The sequence below is a fragment of the Austrofundulus limnaeus genome, unplaced genomic scaffold (assembly GCF_001266775.1).
Source record: "Austrofundulus limnaeus strain Quisiro unplaced genomic scaffold, Austrofundulus_limnaeus-1.0 Scaffold72, whole genome shotgun sequence".
Lineage (NCBI taxonomy): Eukaryota > Metazoa > Chordata > Actinopteri > Cyprinodontiformes > Rivulidae > Austrofundulus > Austrofundulus limnaeus.
In genome coordinates, this window is record NW_013952474.1 from 1,102,440 (window position 1) to 1,118,860 (window position 16,421).

The 16,421-nt window shown below is 39.6% G+C and overlaps 1 protein-coding gene across 2 annotated transcripts in view; it reads right to left on the reverse strand.

The window, feature by feature from the left end:
• LOC106519142 (cholecystokinin receptor) overlaps positions 1 to 16,421 on the reverse strand; it is a 46,009-nt gene that overhangs the window by 13,350 nt on the left and 16,238 nt on the right. Inside the window, exons 2-3 of one of the 2 annotated variants that reach the window (XM_014010685.1) lie at positions 14,214 to 14,462; positions 3,731 to 3,992 (exon numbers count right to left, since the gene is read on the reverse strand). In XM_014010685.1, the coding sequence (XP_013866139.1) occupies positions 3,731 to 3,992; positions 14,214 to 14,462 (511 nt within the window). The remainder of the gene's footprint in view (positions 1 to 3,730; positions 3,993 to 14,213; positions 14,463 to 16,421) is intronic. The other variant, XM_014010686.1, reaches the window with a different exon arrangement.

Sequence of the window (16,421 nt, forward strand, 5' to 3'; positions counted from 1 at the left end):
TTCAGGTCTGGTTTAGATCATTGTTACTTATAAATTATGTATTTTTCTGGTATGAATCWGCTGTTTTACATGATTGTTGAATGAATTTAACAAAGTTATTAGTTTATTGTAAAAATATTACAGATAATTTGTGAAACAGATCCAGTTCAGCTGCTGTTAATCTATTAGTTTCTATAGTGGCTGTGAGCCGTTGCTCTGTTAGGTCTGTTTCTGCTCCTCCAGGCTGTCACAGACGCTACTAGTGGATGGTATGGGCGGGGCCCAGTCTGGTGATCTTATTCAAGTCTATGCTTCACAATATATGCATATGGTCACATTCAAGGCTCAATGACTATCAATTTTTAATTTTATTTTTAATTTTTTTGCGCAGTGTGGACAATTTATCATGATATTACCCCCCAACATGGGTGGATTTAAAAAAAAAACCCTACACCCACACCGTTCATATTTTGAAAAAAACTGTACTACAATTTTTGTGCACTATCTTGTCAAGAAGCTTTGCTCCAAATTTGAAGTCTGATTTTAAATTTGAAAATGAAATAGCAGTTGGCGGATGATTGAAAAACTAACCTGTTGCAGATGTGTCATCTAATTAAAGTAATCAATACAATATCTAAGTTTCATCTGCGCACACGGCTGCTGAATCRTGAATCAATTAATGTAAGTCTTCACATCTCTACTGCACAACTGTATATGTTATAAAAACTTTAAATACTCCATCATTTTTACTGAATAGACATAATGTACAATCATGATAATACATTTTCATAAAGTTTTATTCTTTGTCTTATTTTTTCACTGTCTTCTGTTCACAGTGTTGCCCTTCAGCCTGAAGCTGATGGGTTCATTAGAGCTCCTTTATGCTTAATGACAGGTAAAAGTTTTATCTCCTAGTTATTTTGGAGAGATCATGATGTGCAGTGATGCAGTACAATTAGAAAGAGAAGCTCTTTGACACAGAAACTCCTCAACAATCCTGTCCTCTGGCCCAAGACTAACCCCCCCTAACTGAACGGACTCATTAGGTCCCCCACATCTTTCCCAGCTTTGGCACTTGACAGACAGCCAGACACAAAGAAAGAGAATTCTTCAGGGGGATGGAAGACAAAAGGCTGTCAAGAAGCGAGATGTAGAATGTTCAGCTTTCATTTTAATTGTACCATCCTGCAGGGTACTTAYGAGCAGATCTGTGAAAACCCTTAAAGCATATCTCATCCCTGTCTGCGGATCTATGCTCACTTAGGACTCTTTAACAACAAAGTACTCTGTTGACCAACAGGGTATAAAAACTACACAGAGMAACACAGCAGTGATAGGACTAATTATTTTTCTACTCCACCTCACAAACTTTGCTTTTGCTCCCATTGCAATCTGAAGGATGGACACCAATCACATTTATTTCAAGTGACATCAAAACGGCAGTACTGCTAAATGGCTGAACATCCCTTAACRTGTTGATGCTTCCTCTGGCAGTTCAAAAGTCACAGAAAAAGGCTTTCTGKTTTTGTACTCAAACATGCTTTCAGAGAACATTATTCAGTGTAAGACTGAGAGGTWTGGAGGTTGTGACTCAATCTGCTGATGAGAGCAGCAGTAGACGTAGAATGGCTCTTACCCCTTATTATGATCAAAATACACCCAAGTACACCTTTTTAGGGTTTTAAGTTTCAAARTAATCTGATTGTWATTRAGGTTGTATCCACGCTGCTGCATATTTACAGCCTGTCATTGTGACATTAAAATTTGTATTTACGTACTTCTCTGCATCAAGGAGCTTGCAGGTCTTGAAAACAAACCCCACAGAAAGTCCAAATCTGAAAGTAGTCACCTCACGTAACTAATCTACTGTAATAATTATGGTGCAACTCCCTTTCTACTGATTCTTACAGTTTAAATCTTTAAAAAAGSGCTGTTTGCTGAAATTTAACATATRTGGCAAAACTGGAGACACAGTGGGAACGCTTAAGACAGGGCTATGCAACTGGAGAGTGACCAAACTCCGGCCCGCCAAACCCCCAGTTTTCTACTTTAATTACTCTAAGTTCTTTTACTTAAACATAGGCATGTTTGATATCTACAGAAACGTCAGAATCTTGGCTACAAGCTGGTAAAAATAATTTCTATAAACACTCAAGACAGTTAAAACTACAATCAGTTAAAGATAAAATGATGAAAGTGAAAATAAAATTGGTTTAAAAATTTGGCAAGTCAGAGATGTCAAAATATTACTTGTGTTAATCAGGAGGCATAATGTTTTTTTTATATTGTTTATTTATCACTATTTTTGTGGGTTCTGTTTGTTCATGATTACATACAGCAAAATAAACTAATTCAAAGGTAACAGATCTTTGTAAGACTTGGTTTATTTACATAATGACTTTAATTGCTGGATGTTCGGCCCCTCAACTGTTGACCTACAGTAATTGTGGCCCCTGGAGCAATTTAGTTGATTAGCCCTGCCTTAAGATTTTGCAGCAGGYGTCTTGGGTTTCAAATGTTTACTTACAGGCGAGTCATTTGATTGCATCACATCAAAAATGTAACTGCTGGTATCGTGTAAATTACACCACYTAAGTGTAAGCCGTAGTTTCTCTGCTCATTTGGAAGCAAAGCAGAGCCGACTGTATTCTCCATTTACTAACTCCATCCAGTTGTCTTTTACCTATGTTCAGGGTAAAGGTTATTTTTTACATTTTTGTCTTCTTGGCTTACTGCTACGGGACTTATGGTTTTCTCTCCAGTACCCCCAAACTTTCATTGATTTCCAGTGAATCCAAACCCTGAATTTTGCTTCAAAACTGGAAGTGAAGGGTCTCGTGATTTTCTACAGTAGGCGGCATGGTGGAGCAGTGTTTAGAGGTGTTGCCACTCAGTGAGGTCACAAGTTTTCCTCCTGGTCTTTCTGTGTGAAGTTTACATGTTTTCTCAATGTTCTTTTCAGATTTCCTTCCTGGTTTTGTCCTGAGATGAGAGTGTAAATGTTTTTTTGTCTCCATGTCTCCCTGTGATAAACTGTCCATGGTGTCCCACGGCCATCACACAGTAGCYGTGTTTCCATCCAATTCTAATTCAAATTTTGAGCGAATTTTGTAAWWTTTGCAAGGAAAGAACAAATAAATGCGAATCAGATGTGTTTCCATCAACTGGCTTGAAGTGAATCAGTTACGTCAGACGCATGCGTGTAGTAAACAGGAAGTAAAAGTCGCATCTCAGGAAAATGGAGAGAAGTTATCARGAATGTGTTGCTACTATYGGGAAAGTTGTACTTATTCTGTCATCAGCTAGTTCTGGCGATGTTACMTGCTGTCTGGAGACGTAGAGAAGGAAATGCAATTTCTCCTCCCGCCGTCAGCGGGATGAGGGTCCAGCTGCAGTTGCGGCTGCAGTTGCTCTGGTACCAGTACCGGTTTCGAACAGACAGCAAGAACAGCTGATCAACATGTGAGGTAAATGTTCGCTACATTAGAACTGATTCGGCAAATGTGTATCCATCTGTCCTTTCGCGCATTAACATTTTTTGGAAAAAAACAAAAAGCACCTCAAGCGAGCGTATCGACTTTTATGCAAATTAGAGGAAGTGTTTTCAAATCATGCCGTTTCCATTCACCTTTTCTGATGTGATACTTCAAAATGCACATTAAAAAACCTTGATGGAAACACGGCTAGAGACTCTTGGAGACACCTTCTTGACCCCTGTGACCTGGAAGATGATGAATGGATGTGCACTTACCAGGTCTGTTCCACTTGCGGACTGGGCCAGTACATGCGACACTGGTGGCCCTTGGTACCGTTGACCTTTGGGAACGACTTGAGGATGTTGAAGACAGGATACGGCACCATGATCAGCAGCGACACCACCCAAGTGGCAGCGATTACCCGGTAGGCGTGAGAGCGGGTCTGCCACGCTCGTGACTTGAGGGGGTTGCAGATGGCGCTGTACCTCTCAATAGCGATGGCCACCAGGCTGAAGGTTGAGATGCTGACRGAGACCCCTGGAGGGGTGGGGGGAGAAACAAACAAAAAAAAGCAGGCAAATAGAAGGAATTCAGACTGTTTCCAAGTCCATCSAGCTCCAATAGTAATGCATTTCAGAATTTTCAGTCTTCCATTAACGGTGACCCCGTGGACCCTTTTTCTGGTAATGACACTGTTTTCTGATCACACAAAATAAATCCAATTGGAGAAAATGACAAATAATACAGACCACCGTGTGCCTCCATGGGATAAAACCCTTATTTTGTGCTGAATACAAAACCATATTACTGTAATTATGTACACATTTCTGAAAGTATTTCATTTCAGARATGCAGGTGAGATTTTTTTGGTAAAAATAAAACTTTCTAATAAGATCTGATGGGCTCTCTGAGATATCCTCTTCTGATGTAACAGATACAGTCCTGGATATCTGTTTAGTTTCTGTGTTTCAGTTAGTTTTTATGGTCTTTTTTTTCTGTTTGGTCATTAAGTATGTTATCCTGTGTTAAGCTGGTTTTGATCCCTCTGGGTTTTCCTGTTGGCACCTGAAAATATACACCGATGATGGACTACCAAGCACCAAAATGCTAATTTAAGCATTAAACTACAATTGTTGCCATGTTAGTAAATCAAAGACAACCAAAGGGGATTTATGGAACGATGTATATTTATGGCCTCCCTGTTCTGACGCATTGTATTTATTGAGGCCAAGTGTGTTCAGAGACCTAAGTTTCATTTGCATTTCTGCATATGTATGATCTGCAGAGGTGGGTGTAAACTCCTCCGGTGTCCTGCGGGTGAGTCSGGGTGAGACAAATATAAAATACCCATACATGTTTAACTGCAACTCAGAGCCTGAAAATACACTAAAYAAAACCAGTGTTGTACCATTTGTGCTCCCTGTTTATTCTGCCTTTAACAACAAAACAACACATCCCGTCTTAACTGTAGTTTTGCATTTTCAATCAAAGAAGGAAACCAGATTTTCATACAAGCTCAGTGCAATTAAAACATCCGTAGACTTTTAAGTTTAGGGTTGCTCCAGGAATTAGAAAATAAACTGCTGCAAACTGCCGTTTGGTTCCAGAGATATTGTTCCAGCTGCACAATAAAGAAGGCTGCAAACGGAACCAACATATGAAAGGAAACCACCAAGTATTTATATGTGAACAATTAATGCAGTGGGACAAATACAAATGTTACTTGAGAACAAAAAGAACAATAGTGTTTGCAAAAGATGTTTGACTTGCATTTTTTGTTCRTTACGTTGCATTAATAACAGCATGTATGAACGATTTTGTGTATTTTTTTTACCTTTCTACCAGTCTTACCATGAAATCAGACTCTACATCCAACTGAAATCACAGATCTACTGTCTAACTGAGATCAAGAAGAATCTATCATTTTTGCAGAGCATAGTTAGTTATTTACTTTATTCTCTTAAAGTCCAACACCCACCTTTACAGTTCCAGGTGCTCTTCACAGGTAGAACCCATGTCAAACTTGCAGGCCCGCCTGCATTTTATGTGGCCCATGAGAGCTTCAGATATTAATGTCTTAAAGGGAACTCAGACTAGTCGTAACATTAATCATAATTTGTTAAACATTTATTTCAACTATAAAAAACAGAATGTAAAAACTACAAGATTTTTACTTTTTGTAAATTAAAGTATATTGTCACCCAGACATTGCCATTTTATTTCAGCCGCAAAGCATTCTGGGTAATTGATGATGTAGGTGCTCCAGTGCGAGCTCTATCCAGCCTAAATGTTGAACAACAGAGGTGCTTCATGGACGGAGAACATCAGCTTTAGCATTTAGCTTTCACATTAGCTCCATGAATTAATATATATAAATAGCAACAAATTGTGTTTGCACCTGAACTAATAATACAGTATTATCTCCAGAGCCAGTTTACTAAACATCACAACACTAATCATTTCAACCCATACAACACATATATTATTATGTATTTGGTTCAAACTCAAGCTGTGATGGACTTGCGACCTGTCCAGGGTGTGCCCTGCCCTTCACACTTTGACTGCTGGATATGGACACCAGTGATCCTCGCGGCCCTGAAAGGAAGAAGCATGTACAGATGATGGATGGATGGATGGATGGATGGATGGATGGATGGATGGATGGATGGATGGATGGATGGATGGATGGATGGATGGATGGATGGATGAATGGATGGATGGATGGGTGGATGGATGATGTATGGATGATGGATGGATGGATGGATGGATGAATGGATGGATGGTTAAACTCCAGACCTAACTCACTAAACATCACTCATCATCATCCCCAGAATGCATTGTGTCAGTAATGTTTCTATACAGAAAATACCACATAGAGCTCAGTAATCTTTTTTCAGTGGTTCTCAGACGTAGCAATGAAGCGAGGAACGTGATGTTTCCTGTTTAGTTGAAGTTAAACATGAAACGTTTAGGTTAATCACAACTGGTCCTTTGGGGGCCACCATAATGCCCTTGTGACCCTCAGTGAAAATGATTTTGACAYCACTGGGGCAGAAGGTTTAGACTCTGCGGTGCTGCCCCTCACCTGAAACCAAACCCTCAGCTCCATGTTCAAAATTAGCCTCATTGGTTTGACTCAAAGACACTAAAACTGACTAATCAATCACTAAACTAAACCATAACTATAAAACTCAAATATGCTAAATATCACAAATATCTCCCAATCTCGCTGTGTATTTACCACAGCCAAAATTCCTTTAATTTCCATGTCTTTTCCTTCTTCCTGTAGAGTTTTTGGTGTTTGACCAATAACTCCAGTCCTCACAGTAAACAGTTGAGGGTTTCTTTGTTAGATCGGCAGCGGTGGGGTTTTCACTATGAGACTGCCTGTCCTTGCAGCTGCCTACAGCCTGATCGAGTCTCTGGCGTAACGTCACTCTCCATGTATTACGGAAGTGAAGGCTGCAACTGAAGCAGCTCAAAATCTCTGTTTGCTWCAGAACAAAGGTCTTTATTTGTTATGTCTTCATTATATTTAGCTGGATGTGTGATATGAAAACAATGGCAGTCCACAAAGACACCATCTAGTGATTCTGAGATTAAAATATCTATTTTTTCCAATTTACCTTTAACTCTAAGTTATGGATTACATATTTTTTACTTTCACAGCCGAAGACTCTGGGAGAAAACAAAGTCTGCAGAGAAAACCTGAGCATCCAAACTTGTTTTATGACTCTAATAAGAAAGCAAAGCGTCGACCTCCTGCATACAAAGGTTTCGACTATCAGAACCATGACCTGCTTCAGTTCAGAAGAACAAGGCGGGAGACTCAGTCTACACACAGCAGATCCTAACAGAGCCCAGAACGGTTCTCCTACAACACATTTATCACGCCCACATGTCTTTAAATCCAGACACACAAACAAACAAACAAACCACTCACGGGAGGCAGTTTGGTTTGTTGATGCTCGAAGGCGGTCGAGCCCAGCTACGGCGCCAGCTCAAAAACAACGAAAGTACAAAAAGAAAAATGGTTGTTTATAAATACAACAATTGACATTGTCACAAAAAAATGGAAGAGTAATAAAAAAAAGAGTCATTTTAAACAGATTTCAATTTCTGTAAGGTTTTCTGGAAGGGTTATGGCCCATTATTATCTTACCTGTTGTGGATGGCACTTTGAACAACCTCAGTTTGGAGAAAACCAAATTTTCAGACTAGATGGATGAGCTAATGGCTAGCTGCTAGCTCATTTGTCTTGTTAGTATTTAATTTGATTTCTCCAAATTGAGGTCATTAAGGAGCAATCTACAGCAGGTAAGATATTAACTGCACATAGCCTTAAACAAAACCCTTTTTATTATCTCTTTAGTCAAATTTCTTGTTTAGAATAAAATCTTAGAAACCCTGTTAGAAATGAGCATTTTCTTGCCTCTGTCAGATCATATTCAAGTGTTTTTACTCCACGTTTTATTTCCTTTCAAAGCCTGATGGAATGGCAGAATTCCATTTTCATCAGCAGTCGTGGTGCAGCCAAAGCATACAAGGAGGCCAAAAGCCACGTGATTAGCTCATTTTCTCTGTCAGGCTGAAGGGAGGAGCAGTGATTTAAACAGATGATGCATTCGCGGCTCTGGGTCCACKTTCATCAGACCTTTCAACGTATCTGCCAAAAAGCACTCAGCTGTGGGTTTTATCATGATGAGACAGCACTGATTTGAGATTGGCTCAATTTAAGAACTGATTTACAATATTTGGAAGAAGTATAAAACTAAACTACAAAAACTAGTGAAGCCCAGTAAATGTTCACTGTTGTATTCAGAGATGTACATGAATGTTTGGGCTTTGATTCAATCAAGTTGTTTGTTTTCCAGGTGGATTGATGATACAGCATAAATTTACAAGAATATTTAAACAACAATTAGAACCGTACATCATTCATCCATCTATCTATCCACCATTGTCCCCCATCCACCTATCTAACTACTCGTCCATTTGTTATTCCTTATCTTTCAGTACTTCTTTACATCCATCCATACATCCATACATACATTTATCCATCCATCAATCATTTGTCTATCAATCCATCCATTTATCCATCCATTCATCCATCCTTCAGTACTTCCTTCCTCCATCCATTCATCCATGTATCCACCCATTCATTTGTCCTCGCATCCACCCATCCTTCCCTCCACCCATCCATTTGTCCATCCATTCATCCATCCTTTTTTTTTTGCTTGGCCTTCAGAGGAGTCAGACACTTTTTGCTCTCTTCCAAACCTGTCCCTCCTTTCCTGCTTTGCAGCTTTTTCAAAACTTTTTTCTACCCATCATCCGAAAACAAAAGGAATTTTAGATTTGTTCAACTGGTCTCTGAACGCAATTGACACTATATTTTCCACATTGAGATTGGAACGAGGGGAACGTAGCTGTCCCAGTGAATGGTTGCTGCTGGTCGGGACAGTGGTTCCTGAGGCTGGAACCTCATCTGTTTGGCACCATTTTCCATCGAAGATGTGGAAGATTTGTACATATTTGGATTTATGATAGTTGGATTTCTGCTGATCAGCGGAGGCRGAATTCTGGCTTATCGGAAAACGAAAGCGATCCTGACAGCAGTCCGGGCCTGTGAGAGGCTGTCAGGAACCATGGATGGAATCTCCCGTACTGGAAACTCACAGACTCAGACGCTGGGGGAAATAAGTCTCAAACTGGATGTGATTCTGATGAGAATCACAGCTCAGCAGTGTGCCCATGAGATATAGGATTGTACCTGCGTGAAGTTTCAGACTGAAAGAGGCGAGGAGGTGATGAAATTCAGAACATTCGGCATTTCTTTTTATTTGCCATTTCAGAGATGCAGTTAAGAACTGTAAAGCGGTAAGAAAGTCAAGGCCGCTTGTCTCAAAACAATTGTGTTTATCTTTCGGATCCCTGCAGCTGCTGGCCTTGGTCGGTCAGCAGTTTTCAAAACTTCCCAGGATGGATATGTCAACAAAGGCTTGATTTCCCCCACTCCCTATCCCTATATCATCTGTGTGGATCAGTCTGAAGGCTGTGGTGACAGAGGAAGAGGAAACCCTGAACTCTGGGACTGAGCTTGGGTGGATAAGATCTGGTCTCTGGACTCTGGCGGGTCCTGGACTTGGATTGGTTCCAGCACTGAGTATTAACCTAAAACGTCACCAGCTACACTAAATCCCACCCCCGTACCATGTATTTGATCCCCAGCCCCCTCCCCTCCTTAGCTGTCTTGCTCTCTCTCGTGAGTTGTTTTTGTGCATATGATTCTGTCTTTATAAGTAAACATAGGATCAGAGCATCTTTTTTTAACTCACCTATCCTATTGTGTGCTTTCCAAGCTGTAAAAGGTAGCGTGACCGTGTTGCACAAGACCTGTTCATTCATTCCCCCATGTTTGTTATGTGTCCTTCTTTGAACGGATGATCTAAACYGCAAATTTCTTTCTGCATTGCATCTCTGATGTTGTGTGTGAATGACAATAAAGCTGATTCTGATTCTATCCATCTATCCATCCTTCTATCCATCCATCCATCTTTCAGTACTTCCATCCTTCCTTTCTTCCCTCCCTCCCTCCATCCATCCATCCATCCATCATCCATCCATCATCCATCCATCCATCCCTTTATCCACCCATCCATTTGTCCTTTCATCCACCGATGTAACCATTTATCTATTTGTTCTTCCATCCATCCATCCATCCATCCATCCATCCATCCATCCATCCATCCATCCATTTGTCTGTCTATCTATCCATCCATCTATCATCCATCCTTCCCTCCATCCATCCATCCATTTATCCACCCATCATTTGTCCTTCCATCTACCATGTAACCATCTATTTATTCTTCCATCCATCCATCCATCCATCCATCCATCCATCCATCCATCCATTCATCCATCCATCCATTCATCCATCCATCCATTCATCCATTCATTTATCCATCCATCCATCCATCCATCCATTCATCCATCCATCCGTCTGTCCGTCCATCCGTCCATCAACTTGTCCATCCATACATGTTACATGTTACAGTTTTAAGGTCTAGTATAACTCATTAGCTGGCTCAATGTTGGTATTGGATGTATTTTATTGTTGTGTTTACACCTGTGTGTCAGAGAAGGCAAAACTCAGATAAGTGTTTATTCATGCTGGTTGTGTGGCCCTCCTATGCACGATATAATCTTATCCTTTTAATAAAATTATGCCACACTTTGGATCACTGCCACAACAACATCACAACAAGAACTGAGGTGGCCTAAATTCAGTTCTAAGTGGAACAGAGTCTTTGTTCCTTTAAAGGTTCATCAGAGGTCTGAGGTCCAAGAAAGTTTCCTTGATTATTTCACTCGAGGTGACCCCTACACACTGAATACGTGTGGATTCTTCTTTGTTGGTGTCTGGCAGTTCACATACAGTATTCTTCTTCATTTGGGTGGCTCACCTGCGGGCTTTTCCTTGTTGGTCTTTGGCAACTTCTTCCAGTTGGCGGACTGAGCATCAAAACTGAGAATGAAAATTTTTAAATTTGAACRATTCCAGGAGAATTGAAATGTTAGTCTCTGTTCCAGTCTATACTCGATGCCCAACCCTAATCATTATACAGTATGTTTGTGCCTGTGTGTCTCTTCAGTGTTACAGCTGCTGACTTAGCTACAATTTCTACACATACATTCAACAGCGTCGACACTTTTCCACTATAAGATGTCTCATCTGTCTTTGTTATTCCTTCTCAACGGGCCATTCTGGTAGTTTTCTGACAGAAGTGCTGATCAGAGATTCATTCCCCATCACTCAGCAGCACTGAGGTGCGAGGGGATAAGATTCCACCAAGTTAATCATTGGTCCAATAACCGGGCCAAATGCTCATGTTCCCYGTCGGCGATGTATCCAGAAACGAACACTGTCTAATCTTTTCTTTGCTTAGTAAACCTGAGTCGGTTCTGATAAACAGCTTTTCAGTGAAAGAGTGAAGTTCTCTCAGCCTGGCTCAACCCTAGAGAGGAGATTTAACTCTGCTTCGATTAACTCCCGTTTCTTACATAAAGCTCAAATGAATGTTGCTCTAAAATAAACCTGAAGACATAAAAACTGAAGTTAATGTGCTGCAGATGCCCTCGCAGCCTTTTCAGTGAGACTTTTGAATAGAAATTATGTTAAACCCTAAACGTTAAAGCTTTAGGTTTGGGGTTGCGGGGAGTAAAACAACCGCACTACTGAGCTGATTTGTAATCGCATCACTGAGCCAAGCAACAACAAAAAAAAAACTACAGTAACTTTGATTGAGACATTTATCCATAGTGGGATGCAAACACAGAATCTTATAAGAACTGAGCAGGTAAGATGATATGTCTGATATACTGTACATACTTATTAACAGATCATTTCTCAAAAAGCTGATGAGTTCATTGAGCAGGTTTGACACAAAATCCATGAGAGGATACTTACGTTGGTCCTAATTATTGATTTGCTTTCCGGTAACAGAAGGCTTAGATTACGGAAGACCTTAATTAATTGTATTTACTGATATCAGTGAAGTAGACGCTCTTTGGAGATGAGGATTTATGCTGTAAATTACAACACAAAATGATTTATTACCCCAGAGTTTTATGAGTAAAAGTCATTTCTAGTTTTATAATGCAGCTTATTGGAAACAATTCGGCTTAGGAACAGAGACCCTGATTAGTAGAACTTTGAAACCTACGAAGCTACAGCCATTAGCATCCAGTTAGGGGTGTCCCAATACCAGTTTTTCTCAAACCAAGTATAAGTATGAGTTCTTCAGTTTGGGTACTCACTGATACAGAGTACCAACAGTACTTAATGACTTTAAAAACACATTTCTTTGATTTAGAACAAGATAGCGCTCCTTTGTTTACAGGCCTACAGCCCCTCTGACTGCATCAAATCAAATATGCAGCATGATATATACTTTTCTTTCAACTTGTGTAAATTTCTTAAACATGGAACTGAAACATTTCCCTTGAAATGTAAACTGTATAACACAAGTATTGTACTGGTTTCAGTTTTGGCACAGCAGTACGTCCGTATCTAAAAACAAAACAAACAAAAAACATAAATAATAAAGAATTATCACTGAAAATCTGCCTGTTTTCATTTCAGAAGCACCTTTGTGTAAATGAAATCATAAACTTAGAGTCGGCTGTCCAGGTGAACATGACATGGGCAAAAGAATAATGTGCGTGACCAAGAATACAGTTTTGCAAGCTGTGCTCACAAAAAAGCTGAACAAACTGACAAATAGTCTAGACCAGTGTTTCCCAAAGTTGGGGTCAGGACCCAAAGTGGGGTCCCGAAACATCAAGGTGGGGTCCTGAAAAGATTTTCTGAATTAATTACATTTTGCCTTAGTTGTTACAAATGAGTGAGGTTAGTGTATTTAAAATGTATAAATGTAGTATAAAAATATTGTTACTATGCCCATGTTTAGTTGACCTGATACAAATGTTTATCATCCAAAAACAGTTGGGGGCTCAAGTCTCTGCTACTGTTATTTTGTGGGTCAAAAGCTGAAAAGTTTGGGAATCACTGCACTTTGGTTCCCAAAGTTGGGCTTGGGACCCAATTATGGGTCATGAAGCACCTTGGATAATCTCCAGAAATCAATTTAAAGGGTAATAAAATAACTGCTGATGTAATATTTTCCCCATAATTATTACAAAAACACAAAATAAGTACAAATAAGTATTTATATATGTGTACAAGCTGTTTAGATTGTCAAAAAGCCTGTGTTTTTAGGGTTRTTAATAAAGTTCGTGTACTCAGACCAGTAATATTTTGGGTCACAAGTTTTTGCCCTGAATATTTTGTGGGTCAGAAGATAAAAAGTTTGGGAACCACTGGTCTAGACGTCATCCAAACTATGGTGCTGAGAACACTGGTCAGAGCTGAATAAAGTGATAAAATTACKGAGAAATTTGCAGGACAATGTCCCTAAACACACAGCCGAAGCCCTACTTCACTGGTTAAAGGAGAAACAGTTGCCTTCCTGCTGCTGTTGGGTTAATGCTGGGCATTAAAAACTCCAGGTTCACAGGACGGTATTACAAAAAGATGTGTTTTTTATTTCTTCTGTACTTTCTGAATCTGTACTACAGCTGTGCTTCAGTAATCATTACCATTTAATATAGGCTGCACGGCTCGCCAAGAACAGAATAACACAAAACAGCTGGGAAAAAAAGTGTTTTTCTGACCGAGCTGTCCCTGCTATCCACCCTCTGTCTTATCACAGTTCAGGGAGCTCTGTAATTGAAAAGGCGATTCAGCGAGCCTGTCCTCACAGTCGATGGATCTCTGAGACAATAATAGGATTGTGAGCCCTCGCCATTCAGCAGCTCCCTTCGACCATTCAGAGCCGAAAGYGGAGCGAAGAGGGCGAAGCTTTGCGGCAGAGCTTGGGTCTGACTCAAACCTCACGTGGCACCTTGGCTTTGGCCCTGATGGGATCCAGCTCATCGCTAAATCACACTCCTGAAGATGTGTGACAGTTGCAGCTCTTTCAGAGCAAAGGGTTGGCCTCTGACTGKAGAAGATGAAGCCCAGAGGAAGGCCTCTGTTTTACGGCAGGACTCTAAAATAAGCTGCTGGCTAACATATCAACTAGACATTGGCAGACACAGTCTAAAACATTAACTACATTACCCCTTTAGGCAGTGTGTGAAAACATAACCAAACGCGGCGTCTGACAGGTTCTGCTGAGTTTAACCATGGCTCACCCATTAAGTAGGCAGTTATCTTGCACATGCTGGCTCCGAAGATGTAATCCTCCAGGATGTTGGGGATGAATGTGAAGGGCATGCAGAAGATGGCCATCATCAGGTCACTGACTGCCAGAGACAGCAGGAAGGAGTTGGTGACCGTTCGCATGCGCTTGTTCACTATCAGGACCACGATGATCAACAGGTTGCCGAAGACGCTCAACAAGAAGACGAGAGAATAGAGCAGGATACGAAACATGTCGATCTCTGAGACAGGAGAGACAAAGACAGACAGTGGACATTATCAGCACTAGAGACACAGCAACGGTGGCAGCTGAATGACTGCACTAAAATTTGTTGAAGAAACTGAAACTGAGTTGTTCAAGATAAAAGAAAAACAATGACTAATAGCTAAAAGGATCAAATTGTTTGATAAGATAATGGTAGCAAATGGCTAATTAAACATTAAATGTATCAAAACTCCAACTAAAAATAGCAGAAACCTAAAAACCAAAAGCACAGAATTGCCTGCAAAGAGTAAAATGTTTGGTCAAACCAGCAAAAGGTTAGCTAAAAGATAAAAGAAAAGTAAATAAAGTTTGCAAATGTCTTGCTAAAAGCTACAAAAAACTAGCCAGAAGCTAAAAGTTTTAAAAGTCTGGCCAAAGGCTAAAGGTAGCAAATGTCAGAATAAAATTAGCAAAAGCCTAGCTAAAACTAAACGGTAGTTAAAAGTTATAAATAAAACACACAAAAAAATTATAAACTAAAAGCAGCTAAATGCTAGCAAAAAAAAGAAAGAAAACAAGACAAATTAACTGAAAGTATCAAAAGGTTAACGAGAAGCTTAAGGCTGGCAAAATATAGCACAATAAATGCAGCAAAAGCGCCAATTTTAAAGTAGCAGAATGGGTGCTATAACCAAAAGCATCAAATCATTAGCTAAAAATGAAGTAACAGAATCTTAACTAAAGATCTATAAAATAGTTAGCTAGAAACAAAATGCTAGGAACAATAAGCAAAAGGTTAAAGGTAGCAAAAGGCTAGTTAAAAGTATCAAATAGCTAGCCAAAAGACAGAAACCTAGCTAAAAGTCAAAGTAGCAAATTACTTTCTAGAAGCAAAGTATAATAAGCAAAAGGTTATCAAGAAGTTAATGCTAGTTACAAGCAACAAAAGGCAAGCTCAAAGTTCAAAGTAGCATAAGGACGACCAAAAGTCATGGCACCCATCTCTTAAGTAAGCTGAATATTTTGATGTGTRTCTCATAAACTGGCTAAAACAGCTCTAAACACAGAGAATTGTTAGATTACAATATAAATAAAAACAAACTGATGTGTTACTTTTTGTTGTCTATGAAACAAAAAAATGTGGAAGAACTGGTAAAAGTTATAAAAATAAACTAATTTAAATGAAGTAGTTGAGAAAACATTTGCATTATGTTTATGTATTTATTACAATCATTCAAGCGTTTTATGTCCAAATAGCACAAGAGATAACAAACTGAAATTACTGAAATAAAACAAAGACTAACAGACAGTCTCCACATGTGAGGAAGACAGGCAGAATCAACCAGGGAAATAAGCCTTACAGCCCTAAAGTCTATAACAGGCCAGAATAATTTGGTGCAAACGGCATCTTAAATTGTGCTTCTGTCAGCGTTTGTCTCTTTTTCCTGTGAGCAAAAGCAATAATTGTAATGAGCCCCCACAAAAAAATGACAATGAAGACAAATCTTATAATCAAAGCAGAACAGGCTGTTACATTGGTCACCAGGGGGGAAATGGCATCAAATTATGTGTACATTTTTAGATTCATAACTAAAAGACGAGTTATTGGAACCAGAAAATCCAAAGATCTCATCAACCTGTGCAAGAATACGACCAAATCAAAACAAAACAAAGACCAAGAAAAGGAGCCTTTCTTCAAACCTTTCATCCACCTGTGGACAAGCACGGACAAGCTTCTGGAGAAATGACAAGGTTGAAATGTTTGGGGAAGTCAGGGTGGGGGTTTTAAAAATGCCATACTGACTGTCAAGCATGGTGGTGGCAGCATCATGCTTTGGTACTGGTTCCCGAAGTGAACAAAACAATAAAGGAGGAGATCAATCCTCCAAATCCTTCACCTCAAGTCATTCAAGTAGATAGATAGATAGATAGATAGATAGATAGATAGATAGATAGATAGATAGATAGATAGATAGATAGATAGATAGATAGATAG